A 21,174-nucleotide genomic window follows, 5' to 3' on the forward strand; every position below is an offset into this window, starting at 1 on the left:
CCGAAGTCTTAAATCGATCATACGACCTGTCAGTGATTAACATTCCGGAGATTAGAACTTATTTGACAGCTATGTAAACCTGTCAGTCGAACAACACTTTGACCGGACGTTTAGAGGGAAGGAAACGCTATCAGGTGTCATTCTCGCGATCTGTTAATATACTAACTGACAAAGAAATTGCAACACCCAGAAGGAGCTGTTTAAATTTCAATTTTTTTTTTGGTTAAACATATAAGGTGTGTGAATAAGTCTTTCCCGTTTTTTTTTCAAATTTTGATCCTTTATTGTGAAAAAATGGTTAAAAATGAATTATTGAAAGTATTGGCCATCGCTAGCTACAACTACAACCGTTGCGAAAAAATTCGAGCGGTTTGGCCTCTATCCAGTCATCCACCCATTGTTTGGCTTCCTCGTAGGAATGGAAGTGCTGGTCAGCCAGGCCATGCGTCATCGATCTGAAGAGATGGTAATCAGACGGAGCAATGTCTGGACTATACGGCGGGTGGGGTAGGACTTCCCATTTGAGCGTTTCTAAGTATGTTTTCACCGGCTGTGCAACATGTGGGCGAGCATTGTCATGTTGCAAAATAACTTTGTCGTGCCTGTCGGAGTATTGTGGCCGTTTTTCTCGCAGTGCGCGGCTCAAACGCATTAATTGTCGTCGATAGACCTCGCCTGTGATCCTTTCATTCGGTTTCAGAAACTCATAGTAAACCACACCTTGCTGGTCCCACCATATACAGAGCATGAGCTTGGCGCCAAGAATATTTGGCTTGGCCGTTGATGATGATGCATAGCCGGGTAGTCCCCATGATTTTCTTCGCTTCTGATTATCGTAACGGAACCACTTTTCATCGCCAGTCACGATACGATGCAGAAAACCCTTTCTTTTATGTCGCTGAAGCAGCTGTTCGCAAGTGAAAAAACGCCGTTCGACGTCTCTCAGCTTAAGTTCGTACGGCACCCAATTTCCTTGCTTTTGGATCATTCCCATGGCTTTCAAACGCTTGGAAATGGTTGTTCGGTCAACTCCCAATGCTTCAGCAAGTTCTTCTTGCGTTTGACACGAATCTTCATCAAGCAAAGTCGCCAATTCTTGATCTTCAAAGATTTGCGGCCGCCCGGAACGCTCCTTGTCTTCCACGTCGAAATCGCCACTTTTGAAGCGTCGAAACCATCCGCGAACACTTGAATCATCGACACAACCTTCTCCATAAGCTTCCTGAAGCAACCGATGCGCCTCGGCAGCAGATTTCTTCAAATTGAACCAATAAAGTGAAACTTCCCGCAAATGACGTCGACTCGGCTCAAATTTCGACATTTTCACGATTTCAAAAATTTATGATGCGAAAAAATTTCAACTAATGTGTTAGTGTGGAATTGTTGACAGATGAATAAGCTTTGATTATGACATATGTAACCATTAAATACTCGCACAGTATTGGTGGCGCCATCTCTTACAAAAAACGGGAAAGACTTATTCACACACCTGATAGATAGCATAGTAAGATTAGTAAGGAGTAAATTATTGAAATTTGGAGAAAAAACGAAGGGTTTACAATTTTTTTTGATAAATTTGTTAATGTGTTTGCCCACCGCGATTATTTATACACTCCCCAACACGTGATCTATTTCTTCTTTAGGGATACTATCCCAAGCTACCTGTACATCATGTCTCAGAGCCTTTAAAGTCCGAGGGGGCTGGGGTAAATTTCCAAATCTTCTACCCATGATGTGCCAAACATGCTCCATGGGCCAAAGATCGGGGAATCTGGCCATCTGGCTTCGAAAAAGTTTAAACTTACTCTAGCAACATTAGGTCGGGCATTATCTTACTGAAATATTGGATTCTCGAGCCGGTTAAGGTAAGGGAGAACATATGGCTCCACTTGTTCTTGAAGGCGAAGCAGCGCTGTCATGTTACCTCGAATAAAGACTAAAGGTGACTTACTTGGTTGTGCAATAGCACCCCATACCATATCGCCTACTGTCCAGTGCACATGACGCTCAACATCAAACTGAGGTTCACGTCTTTCTCCCCGACGTCGTTTAACCCTTCTTCGGCCATAATGTGCACTCAAGAAGAATAGAGATTCATCAGAAAAGACGACCTGATGCCGTTCCACATTCCAATGTTGACGTTCTCTTCACCAATGTCAGAGGTAACACAAATTGTTTACATGAAAAAAACCTTCACAATTTTTTTCCAAATTCAACCATTGACTCCTTGCTATACTATGTTTTACCAAAAAAATTTTTTTTAATTGAACAGCTCCTTCTGGGTGTTTCAATTTCAAAGGAGGAGGGATAAAAATGATTGCAGTGTTGCCAGAACGATTGAATGATCAGTAGAAGTTAGGAATATTACAATAGTTCCAACTTTCGTCGAATGGAAATGGAAATGAGTCTTTTTTTATATTTTTTCACAAAATAAGGGATATGTCTCTTTCGCAATGATATTTTTTAGAAGTTTTTCACGAATTATTATAAAAACATCAGTGCTATGTAGGGATATCAAAATTTAATTCTTTGGCGAAAAACGCAAAAGTTACCAAAATAATTTTTTTTTCATTCGCAAATTAAAAATATATATTGAAATACTTAATACTACTAAAAGAGGGCGTCTTTTAACTCAACGGCGTCCGATTCCCCTCACTTTCTTGACCACTTCGTGACTAACGCGTGGTCGTCTATCGATCAGACCCTTTTAAATTGCGGGGTCGCAATTAAGACCTTGCATTTGTCGTGATTCAGGAACGGACGGGGGAGAAGACGGCCTAGGACGTCGGGACGCCCGTCGCGATGAGCGTCGCTGCAATTGATAGGGGTTCGACGATGTCGGTTCGTAACCCTAAAAGTATAGGCGATTTATCGGCACTTGTGGGCGTTCCGGCGATTGACAAGTTGTGCCATCTGTGCGTCATCGGCGTTTCTTTGGGTGTTTCCGCCTGGACGGGCCGATCAGATCTTGGACGTATATTGGGGGGGTGGGGAGGTTTGGGGGTGGTGGTGAATATTTCGTCATCGCATGCCCTTAAATGAGAGCCGAGAGGTCTATATCATTTCATAAAAACGCTATGTTTTACGCTTGAGACCATCGATTTGTTTGTGGTTTTCACTATTAATCATTTCGAAGAGTTCATCATTGCGGAAAGTCCTTATTTGAAATTTTTTTTGTAATTAAAAAAAAATGGAAATTTGATGACTTTTCTATTGAAGAATAAATATATGCATGACATAACTTTCCGAGCAAACATTTCACAAGAAGTCTTGTCAAAGGCTGAAAATTCAGTTTTTATAAAATTGAAATATATAAAAATCTATTCGAATCATTGAATGTTCTCAAAACGTTCCTCTGACTTGCCGTCCTTTTCTACCGCATGAAAGAATTCAAATGCGTTTTTGCGTCTTCATTTTCCGGTTTTTATAAAAACTGGATTTTCAGCTTTTGATAAGACTTTTTGTATCAAATTTTAAGGTGATAATAGAAAAAAAAAGAATTGTTTGTTCGGGAAGTTATATCGTGCATATATTTTCTCCTCGATGAAAAAAAAAATCATGTAATTCTGTGTCCATTCCAAAAAAAATTAATAATTAAGGACTTTCCGCAATAACGAACTCTTTAAAATAAATAAAGGTGAAAACTTCATATAAATCGATTGTCTGTAGCTAGCGTAAAATAGTATAGCGTACTAAGTTTTGAACTGACCCCTGAAACAGTGTAGACCTTTTTTAACTGCTATGTATCCTAGTAATTAGGGATTCATCTAGCCAAGTAGCTCGACATTTTAACCAACTACTTTGAAAATCAAGCTTGTCAGAAATTACATACTTGAGCTTGATTTTAGATATTCATTGCTTTATTTGATATCAAGCTACTTGATATTACTTGAGCTTGATATGCACGCGTCGCACGGCATATATTTCTGCGCGCTTAGACTAAATAAGGGGATTCCTCGAGTGTCGAAAGACTGAAGTATTCGCCAGTATGACTTCATTAGTAGTTTTCTCACATTTCTATGAAATCTATTGGTAGAGTTTGGTAGTTTCAGAAATATTTTTCCAATTTTGGCCGAATTGGCCAAGAATTTTTTATCAACGCCAGTATCTCCAGCTCCTGTTGAAAGACAATTTTCCAGAGCTGCTCTTACAGTTACAAAAACTCGCAATAGGTTAGGTGACAAGTCTATAAGATGCCTCTGTGTCTTAGATCCTGGATGAAAAATTATGAAATCTAACAAAGTCTGGAGGTTTCTCAATATTAAGAAACTTTATTTTGTATTATTTTTTTATGATTTAAAGTGTTTTAATTTATGTTCCTATCTCAAAAAATTTAATATTTTCGGTTCTTTTATACAATAAGTTCGATAAATAAAAGTGCTTTTTGCAAGGTTCCTTCTCATTTCATCATATCTCTATTGATGTAACAGTACACAATTAAATTGCTAAAAATCAAGTAGCTTGATATGATTCAAGTACTTACTTGATAAATAAATACTTGACATGACATGGAAAAACTACTACTTGACTCAAGCCAAGCAGCTTGAAAGTCATACCAAGCTGTGAATCCCTACTAGTAATGTTGCTCTCACAGGTTCTATTTCTAAGAGAGGTTGAATATAATTAAATTTTTATTTTTTTTGTAATCATTGGAATATTCTTAGGGATTGAAATAGACCATTTTGTATAATGTGCTGTGTTTTATTAATTGAAAATCATCGGATTTGGAGAATTTGTACCATCCTGTAGAATTCTCAGCGTTTTTCCACCCGGAGCGAACGTTAGAAATCGAATTCCATTCCCCGCAGGAACAATTTTCCGATCGCGTTTCCACCAATTTCCACGGCTTGGCGAAACTCCGAAAATAGCAGGTAAGCAATTTCCCTTGAAAACCAAGAACGCGCTCCACCTTGAACTCGCGGAACTCATCACTTTGGAGAATACGGAACGCGAGGAATTTTCCTTCTGGGTTACATTCTAAATTTAAATATCGGTGTTTCTCGACACACACGCGAAAATTGAATTATTATCGCGAGGCCTTCGGCGCTAAATTTAACGCGTGTTTTTCGACGGAAGCGTTCGGGGAAAAAGCACGAGGAAATGGAGAGAAGGAGCGTTTATGAATTTTTCCCGTATACGCGCCGGATTTAAGACCGCCGGTGGAAAAATGTTTACAGAGAACGGTTGGCGTGATTTTAGATGGTTGTTATGGTGGTCCATGACCCGAAGGCCCCCCGTTGTGCGCCATTTAGATAAGGTCGTTAGAATTTCAGGAAATTATAATGAAGAAAATAATAAATTTTTAAATTTTTCTTTTTGTGTATACAAATGAATTGTGAAACCTTGAAGTCGGAGGTTTTTTTATTTCTGAACAATTTGAGGAGGTTGGTCTGATAGAGCCTAATAATACTGTGTCGAAACAAAATTCGAAAATTACAGTGCTTAACCATAAAAGAGCGTCACGTCAATGGTGGAACACCCTGTATCTATACCCTTTATAAAATTTGCACCTCCTGTCAAGAAAACCTTGATGGGCACTATTCGCCTTTATATTAAATATGTACCCTCTATTTTATATATTCATATATATTTATTTTTATTCGAATACCCCTTATAGAACGGCAGTATTTACATTCTATTTGCATCCAATATAAAATTTGAACAACCTATTTTAAAAACCAAATTGGATACTATTATTGGCTTTTATATAAATACCCTTTATAAAATGGACACTTTCAACTTTCCATTTGAATACCCCTTATTAAACGAGCAGTATTTGCATTCTATTTGTATATATGTATACCCACTATACAATTTGAACCAGAAATTCAAAAACCAAATTTGGTGCTATTATCGGCATTTATTTAAACACCCTTCATATAATGGGCACTATTGACGTCCTATTTGAATGTGATTTATGGAACGAACAGTATTCGCGTTCTATTTGTATATACAAATACCCATTATAAAAATTGGACCATATGTTTGAAAAGCCCCGTTTGGGCAATATTCGTGACTTTGTTCTGATACCCTTTATAAAATGGGTACTATTGATGCATTAATATGATATACCTTTCATCGAGTTTGTACATACTGTCTGAAAAACTTCTATGGACACTATTCGCGTTTATATTAAATGTGTACCCTTTATAAAATGGACACTATTAACTTTTTATTGGAATACCCCCTTATAGATTGTTGACGTCCTACTTGAATATTATTTATGTAGGTAACGAACAATATTCATGTTCTATTTGTATATACAAATACCCATTATAAAAATTGAACCATCTGTTTGAAAAACCTTATTTGGGAACATATAAAATGGTTACTATTGATGTTCTATTTGTATATATATCTTTCATCAAATTTGTACATACTTTCTGAAAAATCTCTGTGGGCAGTATTCGCGTATATATTAAATATATACCTTTTATTGTCGTCAACACCTATACAAAATTGCAGTATATACGTTCCATTTGTAAACCCTTAATAAAATAGGGATTGTTTACGATCTCTTTGTTGTTTTCTTCGTTATTGGTTCCTGTACCTGTCCTATGTATAGTTTCAATATTTTCTCAAGATCAATTTGATCGAGTTTGTTGTCACGATCAATCCGTGGAATCGCAATAAAATTTTTAATATTGTTGTCGCGGTAACAATTGTCGCGACTGAATATAAGCGATCGTTTAAAAATTCGAATCCTTATTCTTATCTCCAGTTCCTGCTTCCTGAAACGGTTTTCCGGTTTTGATAGAGCTTTATCCTTGGCTTTATCGTAGAGTTCTGGGAAACTAACCTACACGACAAGATGTTAAAAATGAAATTACCAAAGGAAGTGGCGGAGTTTTGGACCCCATTTCCAATCAATAGTAGTCAAGTTCAACGTGTGGGGCACTTGAGGTGAGCAGCAAAGGGGTCAGCATGAATCATAAGGCTGTAAATATTCGAAATGGAAAATATACAACTAATACCCAGAACAGATGTTGTGCTGCCAGGAATTCGTTGGTATAATTCATTTCGGAAATATTATCATCACAAATTTCATTTCAGTGGACAATGGACTAATTTTAAATGTAGAAATCTGAGAATTACAACGTTTCTATTCTTTTGAATGCAGAACAATCTTTGTTCTCTCATCCCGTTCTATGATCGGCCAGCCAACATATAATGTCTGTCAAACTAACGTCATCATATATTCTGAAAATTGACATCGATTTTCAAAGTCTCATAAATTTTGCAAAATTACCAATTTTGATTATACTGTGAGATAATATTACGGAGTCCCATTCAACTATGTAGGTGAATTCTCCAATTTTTGGAATTGTCATAATTTCCGGAAAACCTTGCACCCCTCTATAGTTTGCTAATTTCTTGTACGATCTACTAAAAACAAGAACAAGTACAAGACTTTCCAATATTTGGGCAGTTGTCACTCTTGAAGCTGTCATTTTTTGATATTTGACGAGTAACACGCCAACAAAAAAAAGTTTAAAATTCACAACAAAAATGGTGAAAATTTTGAAGTCACAGTTCGCAAAACTAAAGCAGCTTCTCCGACAATAGTAAAAGTGGTGGAAGAATTTGAACTGTTGGAATAAGTTAGTGATATGAAGAATCGAATATAGCTTCCCTTTACCTTTGGTTCATTATGAAACTAACATAATGAGATTATAAAAGAATAACAGAATAACATATTTATATATTATGAAATAACAGGATAACGAATAACATATTTATATATTATGAAATAACAGGATAACGAATAACAGAATTTCGCAATAACAGATTATATTTGTTTGTTTTCGAATATCCGACTCGTCGTTTTCTTGTGGTTGAATGGATGTTTTTTGTCGGTCTTCACGCGCTGTGTACCTCACGGTGCACCTTGGACATGGCCACGGGCTCATTCACCAGAACCCCACAAAAACCAGCCTCTTTTCTTCCCATCCAGAGATCCGTCGGCCGGCTGTTGTCTCGCATCGCTTGCCGAACATAAAACAACAGACCGGCCAATCATGCATTGTCGCAGTGAGCATCACCAGATTGATGCTCTTTCGTCCTTAAAACTCTTGGAACCACTTACGTATAGAATTATTCAATCGAACCTAGTTGTTTTTCTTACCGTGTTAGAATATCATAATAATAATCAGTAAGTCTACAAATCTGCCTCGTCTTGACATAACCTACTCAACACAATTGACATAAGACATGTCAAAACATAATACACATTGTTGCCATTACAACCCAATACACAGTTCGCTTTACTTCGCAGATCTATACCGTTTCAACTTTAAATTGAGACTTAAAAAATTCAAATTAAGAATCAACATATTCAAATTGGGAATAAACATGTTCAAATTGGCAATGTAACAGAAACAGAGAAGTAACGAGTCAAGGGAACTTTAGTAGGCAAGCTTGTTCAATTGTGTACACAAATCTTTTGAATTATAGAATAAAAATAAATAAACCAGGAAGCGAACCTATTGAGTTTGCGTGGTGCAACCTGAAATAATGTTAATTTTACGATTGACAATTATCGTTATTGAAGTTCGAAAGTTCAACTAATATTAACTTTCGCTCTTAAATTTCCATCGTTTAACAGATGTCACTTCTACTTTAGACCGTAAGTGTAGGTGAAAGTTTTTTTTTTTGCGTTCACAACTGGAAGAAAAAGAGGCGCACGCCATCTACATTATGTACATTAATAAAGTCGATATTCATTGACGTTTGCGGAAAAAAAATTATGTCATCATGAAAAAATCGCTATTAGTATTTTGCACGTTCACGGATAGAGGTAAAAGTGACAAGTAATATCAAACTTGAATATTAGGAACTGACATTGATAAAGTTGACTTTTTTTTAAAACATTTCTTATTTTGAAGAATTCATAAGTCTGACTTGAGCCGTGGTTATTAGTCATCGAGGATTCATATGGAAACTTCAGATCAAACAGACAAACAAATATTCGCGTCTAATATCGAACCTAATCCGGCAACCTGGCCGTTCTTCCCCTTCGAAGGTAAACTTATAACCCCCAACCCCATCTGTCACTGAAGACCGCTAAATCTCCCCCACCCTCCTTAACCGAAACGCAATCATCGTTGTCATCACGTGGTGTCGTGACCGAACGCCATATCCACTTTTGCCGGATCTACAGTTTTAGCGGTAGATCTATCGTTTTAAATGTATTTTCTCATAGCTAAATATTATTCGAAGTTATTACATTTGTTGCCTCACAAAAATATGATATTGAAGAGGACAGTTCCAAATGACTCTCAATTTAGACAGAAGTAGAGGGAAATGTGTATCATGGCAACACTGTGCATAACTTTTGTTATTTGAAAAAAGATGGAAAAAAAATAATTTCGTGTGCTAATAAATTATTGCTTTTTGAAGTGAAAAATTACAGTTGAAGTAAAATCTTGGCTTAATGAAGAGTTTCCGGGGTCTGCACTAGGAAAATCAACCATCATTGATTGGTATACTGAATTTGAACTTGATGAAATGAGCATCGAAGACGGCGAACGCAGTGGACGCCCAAAAGAGGCTGTCACCGACGAAAAAATCAAAAATGTTCTCAAAATAATTTTGAATGACCGTAAAGTTAAATTGATGGAGATTGCAGACATTTTGAATATATCATCTGAACGTGTAGATCATATCATTCACGAATATTTGTACATGAGAAAGCTGTGTGCAAAATTGGTGCCGCGCGAGCTCACAATCGATCAAAAGCAATAACGTGTTAATGATTCTGAGCAGTGTTTGATGCTATTTATGTGCAATAAACCTGAATTTTTGCTTCGATATGTGACAATGGATGAAACATGGCTCCATCATTTCACTCCGGAGTACAATCGACAGTAAGCTGAGTGGACTGCACACGATGAACCGAATCCTAAGCGAGGAAAAACACAACAGTCAACTGGCAAGGTTATGACGTCAGTATTCTGGTATGCGCAAGGTATAATATTCATTGATTACTTTCAAAAAGGCCAGACCATCAATAGCGATTATTATATAGCGTTATTTATCGTTTAATGAATGAAATCGTTGAAAAACGGCCCCATTTGAAGAAAAAAAAAGTGCTGTTCCATCAAATCAATGGGAACAATGGAAAATTGCATGAATTGGGCTTCGAATTACTTCTGCATCCACTCAGATCTCAAAAGAATGCTCGCAGAAGAGAAATTTAGTGCCAATGAAAAAGAAATCGCCGAAAATGAGGCCTATTTTGAAGCGAAAAACAAATCGTACTACAAAAATGGTATCGAAACTTGGAAGGCAACTATGTTGAATTATAAAATCGAGTTTTGCCGAAAAAGTGTAGTAGACCGGGGACTTTTTAATTGGCCTGTTATACTATCCACAGTTCATCTTAGAACTTGATATTTCTAGCGTATTTTTAGCCCAAACAATGAAAAGGACATATTCACCGTTTCATTTTCAAATCTACCGCTTCCCCTATTTTCGAACCGGCAACAATCACCAAATAACTAAGGGGCTAAGGCCCCTTTCGCATGAATGGAAAGGAGGACCGCGACGACGACCACCACGGTGACAGCCGGTGTGAGTCGGTTTGTCGACCGCGGATCGAACGGTTCATTGCCCTCGCGTTTTTATCGCGGTTTGTGTTTTGACTGAGACCGACCGTCGGCAGGGCAGGTAGGCAGGACGACGGTCGCGACTCGGGCTACGCCGAGGGAGAATCGTCGGACTCCGAAAAACTGGAAAGGGTTAGGGCGGGTTCGCACCTGACGTTGGGCCGTTCGGTTCGCTTTCGAGTTTCGCAGATTAGAGGTGGGAAAGAGAACTGTCTAACGGCTAGTCCCAGTGAATCTCGAAAGTTAAATTCATATAATTATCTTGAGAACGTTTTTTGTTTTTTATTTTCCTGCAAATATCTTCCAAGCACTAAATTATACGATACTATCAAAACACACAGAAACTCAATTGTCAATAATGTAAAGTTCATCAATATGAAATGAATTATAGTGGATATTTAATGTTAGAGCTATTATATTGAGGAAACGCCTCGTTTTACGTGTGTAGAAACACGTATCACAAAAGAGCCATTGGCGTACAACTTTGCTTCCGCTGTTTTTTTCCGAAATTCGAGGCTTTATTGTGAAAAACTGATTCAAAGTATTGTCCATCGCTGACCAATACTTTTTCTCATCTTTCGAACAGCATACGAATCCCGCGTTGAAAAAACTGGTCATTTTTTGAAGCGATCCACGAATCGATTCCAATTTTTTACTTCTTCAAAAGACCGGAAGTGCTGGTCAGCCAGGCCGTGTGGCTTTGATCGAAACAAGTGATTGTCCGAGGGAGCAAGGTCTGAAGAATATGGCGGGTGGAGTAGGATTTCCCATTTCAACGTTTCCAAGTATGTCTTTAACACTTTCGCAACATGGGGTCGAGCATTGTCATGCTGGAAAATCACTTTATCATGTCTCTCGTTCTATTGCGGCCGTTTGTCTTTCAATGTTCGGCTCAAACGCATTAATTGCGTTCAAAAACGATCGCCTGTAATTGTTTCAGTCGGTTTTAACTACTCATAATACACTACGCCGAGCTGGTCCTACCAAATACTGAGCATGACCTTGGAACCGTGAATATTCGGTTTGGCCTTCGATGTGGAAGCATGTCGGGAATATCCCCATAATTTTCTACTCTTGGGATTATCGTAATGAACCCATTTTTCGTCTCCAGTCACAATACGATGCAGAAATCCCTCCCATCTTTGCCTTGCTAGCAGCTGTTCACAAGCAAACAAACGCCGTTCAACATCTCTCGGCTTCAACTCGTATGTCACACAATTTCCTTGTTTCTGAATCATTCTTATCAATCATCATTAATTTTGTGTTGCTTTCATGTAATGAAGAGTTACAAAGGTACGTTTTCTTCTGCGTAGCTCCGCCCAGCTAAGAGATTGCTAGGATTCCGATTGGTTGGATAAAGTCGTCGAAATGCGGCGGTCGACGGACACTGTTCGAGGAAACCGTACCTTAAAAGGGATTACCAACATGTGGCTTTTCGCATATCAGTCAAACTTTGGTACCCATTCATTTCTCCTCTGGCGTTCCTGCGATGACCAAACTTTGTACGAGGTTGTACATTCACCTTATCTTCTTTCTTCTTTTCGAAGACACGTAGAGGGCAGCACTGTACGACGATCGGTTATTTTTCTCACGAAATACCTCTTTTGTGATGATTTTTGTTTTCACGAATATTTCAAAAATATGTCAGTGCTTTGTGCAAAGTACATATCATTAATTTTTTTCTGCAGAAAACGAAAAGTTACTAATTTTTTTTTCATTCGAAAATTAAAAATATGTACTTTCTACAAAGTAGATTATTTTATAAGGAAATTGTTTGAAGACCTCATAAAAATCGGTGATTTGTAACAAAAAATAATTTCGTTTTGAACTGTGCAGCCACGTGGTGGTGTTCCCTCTTGAATCATTAGAATTCCTCAGATCGTTTATCAGGACGCTTTTTAATGAACATTCCGATCGCGCAATTCAATTAACAAAGGCGCAAAAGCATCTCTTACCCACGTCATAGTTTTTCTCATACTTTTTTTCAAACGAACATAAACAGGGCATCGGTAATTTATCGCTGCGTAAATTTCTTCTCAATGGACGACAATAGGTATCGTGTTCATCCCCAGAGACGATATACGTCGCGACAAAAACCGATAAAAGCCAATTAATTGTGTGATGCAACACAATATCTACGATCGATCGTGCGACGCATCTTGCTCCCGAAATAGACGTTATCGCGCCCAATTTTTTTTTCTCCCTCGCTTAAACGGGCTGCGTAACGTTTATCTCTTCTAATTTCCTGAAACGGAATCCAGGAAGCTACTACTCCCAGTTATTCTGTTACGAAATGCGTCAGAAGAATCGTTCGGTATGACGATCGGTGGAAATCCCGCAGGGTTCGGTTTGTGTCCCCTATAACTTTCGGAGATCGTAACTAGATCGATCAGTTTGGAATGTGACTCGATCGATTCGTTTAAACGGTTCTGAATTATTGTTTTGGGTATTGAAGTGCGTTTTTGCTGCTTTGAATTCGATAATTGGTGTGTGAATATCTCGTTTTGTTTCAGTTTATGTGAGTAGTCTGTTAATTTGTTTTTTTATTTTGGAGTAGAATTGTGGAAACTTCGATAGAGTTTAAGGTTGAAGCGATCACAATCTTCTCCATTATATATCTACTAGCTTTTGACGGAAATTTCGACAACTTTCAGTACTTCAACATTAGTAAAGTAAAACGTCACTGTGAACTAGAAAAAAATTCATAGATACATTGTGTGTAGGGATTCACAGCTAGGCTTGATTTTCAAGCTACTTGGCTTGAGCTTGACTTGATTTAAAGTCAAGCTCAAGTCAAGTAATAGTTTTTTAATCTCATGTTAAGTATTTATTCATCAAGTAGTTGAATCATATCAAACTACTTGATTTTTAGCAGTTTTATTGTGTAGTGTCACATTAATGAAAATAATGATGAAATGAGAAGGAACCTCGCAAAAAATACTTTTATTCATTAAACTTATTGTATGAAAGAACCGAAAATATCAACTTTTTTTGAGATTGAAACATAAATTAAATCACTATAAATCAAAACAAAATAAAAAATAATGAAAAAATGAAGTTTCTTGATATTGAGAAACCTCCAGGCTTTTTTGAGGTCATAATTTTTCATCCAGGATCTAAGACACATGAGGAATGAGCAGCTCTGGAAACTTATCTTTCAACAGGAGCTGAAGATGCTGGCGTTGATTAAAAATTCTTGGCCATTTTGGTCATGTTTGGAAAGATATTTCTGAAACTACCAAAATCTACCAATAGATTTCATAGAAATATGAGAAAATTACTAATAAAGTCAAACTGGCGAATGCTTCAGTTTCTCGGCGCTCGAGGAAAACCCTTATTCAGTCTGAGCGCGCACGAAATTGCAGAAATGTATGCCGTGCGACGCGTGCATATCAAGCTCAAGTAATATCAAGTAGCTTGATATCAAGTCAATCAATAAATATCTAAAATCAATTCAAGCTCAAGCACGTCATCTTGATTTTTTTTGCCTGAAGAAAAAAAACTTTTCATTGATTATTGCAAAAAAAAAGAGGACCTCACGATCTGTAAATGTAATGGTTGTTAACCATTTTGAAGTTGTTTATTTTCACTTTGAAGATGTTTATTCCCACTTTGATTGTGCTAACCATTTTGAAGTAGTTTAATCTCATTTTGAAATTGTTTAATCTCAAATTGAATGTCGTTATTCTCAATTTGAAGTTGAAAAAGTATAGTAATTTATTTAATGAATGTATGTTCTTGATGTAAGTGGATTTTAAGCCTGAATTCACCTACTATCCAAAGTGTACCTATATAAAAAAAATAGTAGAGGTAAATTTTGAGGACCTAAACCGCAAAAACAACTTTTCCGGACCGCAAAACCTTCCAAGAAACCTCGTTGCATAGCGAAGGATCATGAATACAGAATTTTAGCATATTTTGTTGTATAAATTCGCCCCTGAAAGTAGGCATTCTTGAACGATATCCGAAAAAATAATTTAATCCTAACGGTCTAGAGTTTGGATCGATATGGAAATGATAAAGCTTTGTGCGAAGTGCACGACGTTTCTTTATTCTGGTACAAGGTCGATAGATCTAAACTTGCGATCGTTAAGAGACAATAAAGGTCACGTCGAGTCGTAAAAATAATGCACCTTGTTTTTATTGTCTTTTCGCACCTTTAAATTCTGAAAAAAAATAACGGTGCCTCCGGCGAAAACGAATGAAGGTGCCAACGTCTATTTATAGGAATAAACGAAGCGCAAGGAATTCACCTACAATTCTTGCGTATATTGATTGATATTGATTTGAATAGTTTTTTTTTCGGATATTATCTCGATGGACCACTTTCTCGTTATCATTTGTAAATCTTTCATATTTAAACTTAACCATGTAAAAGCAATTGGCAATACTTTTAGCACGGCTTCACGTAAAGGGCAAAATGACAAAAATACTACAATATGTAACTCGTAAAACATCTACCAAATATGAATTTAAAATAATAGTTCCATCTGAATAAACGAGAGTAGTTTGAAAAATAACATTACATATCTTAGTGATTGTCCTTTAGTGAACTCATGTTCATTGAGACTTGTTTATTTTCATACATACTACAAATATTTTGCTTTATTCACATCCTCAATGCAATGAATTGAAGGTATGTTATGAATTCATTGACAATGTAATTACATATGATTCTATTCGCACAAATATTCACCTGAACATCGCAATGCACTTTGTTCAATAAAATCACGCTTTTAACGACTGATTAGTAAATATTGACTTTATGTTCGGCGAAACATCCGCATTTGAAATAGATAAATCGGGTACTGCTCCAACACAAAAATATTAATAACTCCTTTGAGGCTTTCAAGTTTTGATACGAATAAAGACAAAATCATTCACGTTATTATTTAAAATTTATCTTTATATTAATTCGTTAGTTTGAAACACCTTGTAGCACGAAGTCGGAAGATTTTCACCAGTTTAAAAATAGTTAACGACCATTTGCTATTTATGAATAAACTCTTACAAGAATTCAATAATTCATTCACTCAGAATATATGATTTATTAATAATGAACAAACTAACATAATTCTAGTGATCCAATCTATGGGGAATAAGGACACATCCCTCAAAGAGAAGCGCATCTCCTTGAAGGATCTGTCTTTGAACTTTTCCTTTGATTTGAATTTCCCTTTTTAACATAAAATCTGTGTTACTATGGGCTTATTGAACGCCGCTCAGCACATCTGTACTGAATTTTGGGTTTATATCGTTTGTACTTGCTTAGTAATTAGTGGTGTTGGCAGAACAGTGATCAGAGTGAACAGATGCAATCAAGATGATTAGGGTTCAAACCCGGATACCCTCAATATGAACTCTAAAAAATTACCTAGTTTGGCAAACGGTTCTTCTCAGACCCTAACAATCGGATAATAGTAACAACCAAAATAATTATCTGAGAAATACGTTAACCATTACTGAATTGAAATATTATTTTTATTCAGCATGGATACATATTACATATTAATAAGGTTTATTAGTTATTACTCAATGATATATTAACCTCAACTATATTTATTTCCTTCAAATGGATATTTCTTCAGCATTATTAATATAAGTTATGCGTAAATGAATGAAGTGTAATAATAAATGATGATTATTGGTGGGATTTCAAATAAATTATTTATTTCCATGAAACTAATATTTGTTTGTCCATATATCCAATAAATGATTTATTAACTATAATGTGTGTTCGATAATATCAAATAAACACTTCTCTCATTGTAAGGATTTTTACGGAATTCCTGCGAATTTTCAAAATATTTTCGTTATGAGTCAATCGCCTTAATTTCCGTCACATGACCCCATTACCCAAAGCGCTCCGGTTATTACGCATCGATTCCAATTAGCCAACATCGAACGGCGTGATTGCTCAAATCTGGAATTCATTCACGACCATAGAATCGGTAAGTAGTCAGCGACCAGCCAATCACAAATTAAAACGCCTAGTGTTATTCCGCAATCGCAATAATTCGATTTGTACGATTGGCACACGCCTCGAACGTCGGAAGTTGGAAAGAACAGATTGTTGCATTTTAAGAGGAGGAGACGGCACTCACCGTGTTCAATTCGGCGTGACAGAAATGCATGAAAGTATGGGTAAAACACCGGCGTCGGCCTTAAAGACGCTCGACAAAACGACGGTTGCATTAGCGGGCTCGCAGCACCGTGAAGACCGTTTTGCCGTAGTCAAGGATCTTGGACGAGAATGCCACGAAAAAAAAAATTGCCGCATATTTTAAGAATCGTTTCTTTTTATCGGAGCGAATGGAACAAATCTTGTTGGGAATGTCGTGCTGCCGGATTTGAACCCGAGGCTATTCGTTTGTCCGCATTTCAGAGAATTGCGTATTGAATTCTCAGGAATTTTTATAATTTGACTACTTGATTTGAAGCATTTTAAATTCATAGATCGCGTAAAGATAATCAATGCCGATATCTTTATAAAATATTATGCCGGTATCTCGAGGTTTCCATGAAAAGCGATGAAAGCATTGGCGTCTCTAGAGAGGGGCAGGCTCCCCTAAATTTTTGCCCACCTCCCCACACCAAAATATTGAATGAACAAAAAAATACATCATCAATTTAAATAAACCAGATGGTCCTGGAAATCTTGACCCCCCTTAAAAAAATACTTGTCCCCCCTTGGCTACCCCTATATTTGAAAGCAGGCGTCGCCACGGGTTGGAATGCGGAAGGTAAAGCATTTTTATTAGAAATTAGAGGATCCAGCATACGTTTCAAAGATTCTGCTTTCATTTCGGTAGCACAATTGGTTTCCAAATTATTTCAATGCAGAACAATCTTTCTCTAATTCTGTGGTTATTCCGTTCATTCTTCCACATCTTGTAGAACAAAATCGTGCGAGAATATATCAGAAACGCACAGTTTTCATGGTTAGATTTTATTATTCTATGTTGGCACTCCGAACTTTCCGCTACGGCTTCATCTGTCAATTCATCAAATTGCCTTAAAGAAATCAGTTCTGCCAACCAACATTTTTCAATGCAAAAATCACTAAATTATATTTATGGAAATATTTCATTAATTTCAATGAAAATGCAATGAATTAGAGAAAATAATGTATAATACTCGTACAGAAGGCTCATTCTACCACTCGTTCTTTCCAAAACTCGCCACTTCGTGGCTCGTTTTTGAATTTTGAACTCGTGGAAGAATATCAATGCCTTCTGCACTTGTATTATAAATAACTATTCTGGTCGAATTCGTAACTATGAATGATGTAAACTTACACGAGTTTGTTATTTAATAAATATAGATGGATATTGAACATGAAAACACGTTGAACACTGGATCTAATTCAATTAACCTGCAATTGGAAGAAATACCCCATATACCTTATGGGCACTATTGTCGTTCTGTTCATATACCCTTTATATATATTTTATGTTCTATTAGGATACTCTTCATGAATAGCACTATTGACGTTCTATTCAAATACCCTTTGTCCCTTTATGACACGAGCGGTATTAAATTTATTGTGTATATATTCCCTTTTATAAAATTTGCACCTCCTTTCTGAAAAAAAAATAATGGGCACTTTTCGATTCTATTTCAAATATGTACCAGTAAAATGGCGTTCCATTCAAATACCCATTATGGAACGAAAAGTAGACTATAGAATTTGAAAAACTTCATTGGTTGTTATTATCGGCGTTTATTCGAATACCCTTTATAAAATGGGCGTTATTTGTAAATATAGTGAATTCGAACGTAAAATTACAATCTATACCCTTCATAAAATTGATATATCCTACCTGGGAGATTTCATTGGGCACTTTTCGCGTTTATATTAAATATGTACCCTTTATAAAATGGGCATTATTGATGTTCTTTTTTTTTTTCTTATCGACTATAAAAATTGAACTTTGAAAAGCCTCTATGGTCATATTAGTGGTATTTATTTGAATACCTTTTATAAAATGGGCACCATTGATGTTCTATGAACATAATGGGTATATATACCACTATGGGTATTCTTTATAAATACCTTTTATAAATATGAGAAGTATCTATTTTCCATTCGTTTACGTACCCTTTTTAAGAGGGGTATTTTTTGCTTTTGCTATCTCTTTGTTGTTTCCTTCGTTATTGGTCTCTAATAAACAACTCTCGCAGCCGAATTTGAAAACATTCCTTTGAAGGTGCTGACCATATTTTCGTATATATGCATCTGAACGACCAAGGACATAAATATTCATATCTCCTTTGTTTTGTTTATAGGCGCGTAACAAACGCAGGTCCGTCTCTCTTCCTACCCAAAATAGAACGGGACGCGTAGAAATAAACAGTCCCGAGAGACGTCGGACTATACGCGGCCGGCATACGAGATCGCGCAATTACGTATCCGAATAAATGTTTATTAATACGCCACCAGGAAACGGTCAATGTCACGAATCTTATCGGAAATTGTGTGGAGGCTTTATCTGGCGACACACGCGGGCATCGTTTTGGACGATACGTCGACCCAAACATCGGCGCGTCTGATGATGTCGTTAACGGCTCGAAACCCGCGTAACTTTTTTCGTATGGGCGATGGAGGTGGGCTGGTTTCGGGCTGTATAATATCTATTAAAATGGAAACACCTGGTTGGGCATATTTTAATGATTTTTTGGATGTGTTTCGTAGGTTGGTTGTGGGTTTTATCAGACTTCTATTCATTTATCTTTTATACAGGGTGTTTCGTTGGAAAACGGAAATGCATAAAATGATAATAGAGAGCACTGAGATGGTTCTAGAACAATAATATGTTCTAGAACCATCTCAGTGCTCTCTATTATCATTTTATGTATTTCCGTTTTCCAAGGAAACACCCTGTATAAAAGTTATGTTACCGAGAGATACAGAAGGTTTTGTATCAGAATTTTGAAAATCGATCTGCATATATAACTCCCAGAAAACCACAACCCTCTGAGGCGACCTTCCTAATGAAAAGATCTCAAGGTTTAATAGAAGCAGAAGTGAAAGAAGAAAAGATTTGAATATAAGAAAAGGAAACAAAACTAAATTGAAACTTGTTCTTCACATTCTTGGGAAAAAATTTTACTGCAAAAATTTTCAACTTGAAAGTAAAGTTTTTGAATACTTGAATACTAAAAGGTGGTTACATTATAAGTGACTTTTAGTAATGAATAAACTTCTTAACGAATTGGACCTATATTCATAGGAGAGTAATGAACATAGATAGAAGAAGTATACGCAATATTTACATGTCCCCAACATGGTTAGATTACATTGTCGGATTTTGATATATATTCAAATCCACAATTTTACTTTATCTTTATGAATGTATATTATATTGAATGAAATATATTTATTTGAGTGATTCCCGATTAAATATGCACATTTGAATATTTGCAATCAGATATTTTTCCTAATCGACGAGTTTATAATAAGCAGAATATTTATTATTTTCTGTATCTACCTGCTGAAATCCAAGGTTTGGCAATTTTTGCTCTCCTAGTGTCATCGGTGGTTTCACGTCGTTTGGCGCGCTTGAAGTTTGTTTTCTGAATTTCTGATATATTTAGGTATTTATTTCAATATATTTGGAGTTAATATGAAACGTTGATTCACTATGGGACATGAGAAGTGCGTTCTTTGTGGAGAAACTTGCGAATTCAGTGAAATATCGTATAATAATAATAATATCATTTATTCAATTAAAGTATACATTTAGAATTAATTACATTTTTGGAATGGTGAATAAATGAGCATACTTACGAAGCAGAGCACGTCTGCTTGTGTGTAAGAATATATAGCATATAGTGTGATCAAATTTATAAAAATCCAAAAGGATCCACATGAACAAAAATTTCAAAAGTAAAAAATATAAATATAAAAGCATTAAAATAGATCGAGCATACAATTGTCACATGATAAAAACAAATATGCCGAAGCAGACAAAAGACGACAAAACACAAAATTACTGTTCAACCCATTTGTGACAACAAGTCACTTTCAGTTCTCGATCATCTCGTGCATTTCAGAACGGGAAGCATGTCGAACATAACATTTAAGTTTATTCTTGAATTTTCTAAGGTTGAGCTCACATTTTAGTTCTTCTGGTAGACTGCTAAAAAGTTTGGGACCCAAATAATTATAGTTCCTTTGGCCGACCGACTTGTGCATGACTGGTATCACAATACTTTCTTTATGGCGGGTCTTATAGTTGTGATCGTAGGTGATTAATTCATTTTTGTACTTGTATTGAACTGTAGCAACACTTATGAAGAATAGTTGTCTTGGGTCAAATATTTTAGTCTCCGAGTATAGCAGGTTGCTAGGATAGTCGTATCTCCTCTGCAGAATACACCTCAAAAAACGTCTTTGAATTACCTCAAGGGAACGCAGATGCGTTTTAGAGACTCCTCCCCAACCAATTATGCCGTAATTCAAGTGAGACTCTACCAAACTTTTGTACAAAATTATTTTTTGTTCATTATTTAATATACTGATCACTGTCTTGAACCCGTACAGAATACATCGTAGCTTTTTTAC

At 36.4% G+C, this 21,174-nt stretch overlaps 1 protein-coding gene across 6 annotated transcripts in view; it reads left to right on the forward strand.

The window, feature by feature from the left end:
* LOC123678146 (arf-GAP domain and FG repeat-containing protein 1) overlaps positions 1–21,174 on the forward strand; it is a 71,084-nt gene that overhangs the window by 10,179 nt on the left and 39,731 nt on the right. The window contains exon 1 of one of the 6 annotated variants that reach the window (XM_045614993.1): positions 12,992–13,125. The exons of the other annotated variants lie outside the window; for them this stretch is intronic. Within the exon in view, the coding sequence (XP_045470949.1) occupies positions 13,124–13,125 (2 nt within the window). The 5' untranslated portion in view covers positions 12,992–13,123. Of the gene's footprint in view, positions 1–12,991; positions 13,126–21,174 lie in introns of those variants that run through there. 6 annotated transcript variants of the gene reach the window in all.

Source organism: Harmonia axyridis, chromosome 4 (genome assembly GCF_914767665.1).
Source record: "Harmonia axyridis chromosome 4, icHarAxyr1.1, whole genome shotgun sequence".
Taxonomy (NCBI): Eukaryota; Metazoa; Arthropoda; class Insecta; order Coleoptera; family Coccinellidae; genus Harmonia; species Harmonia axyridis.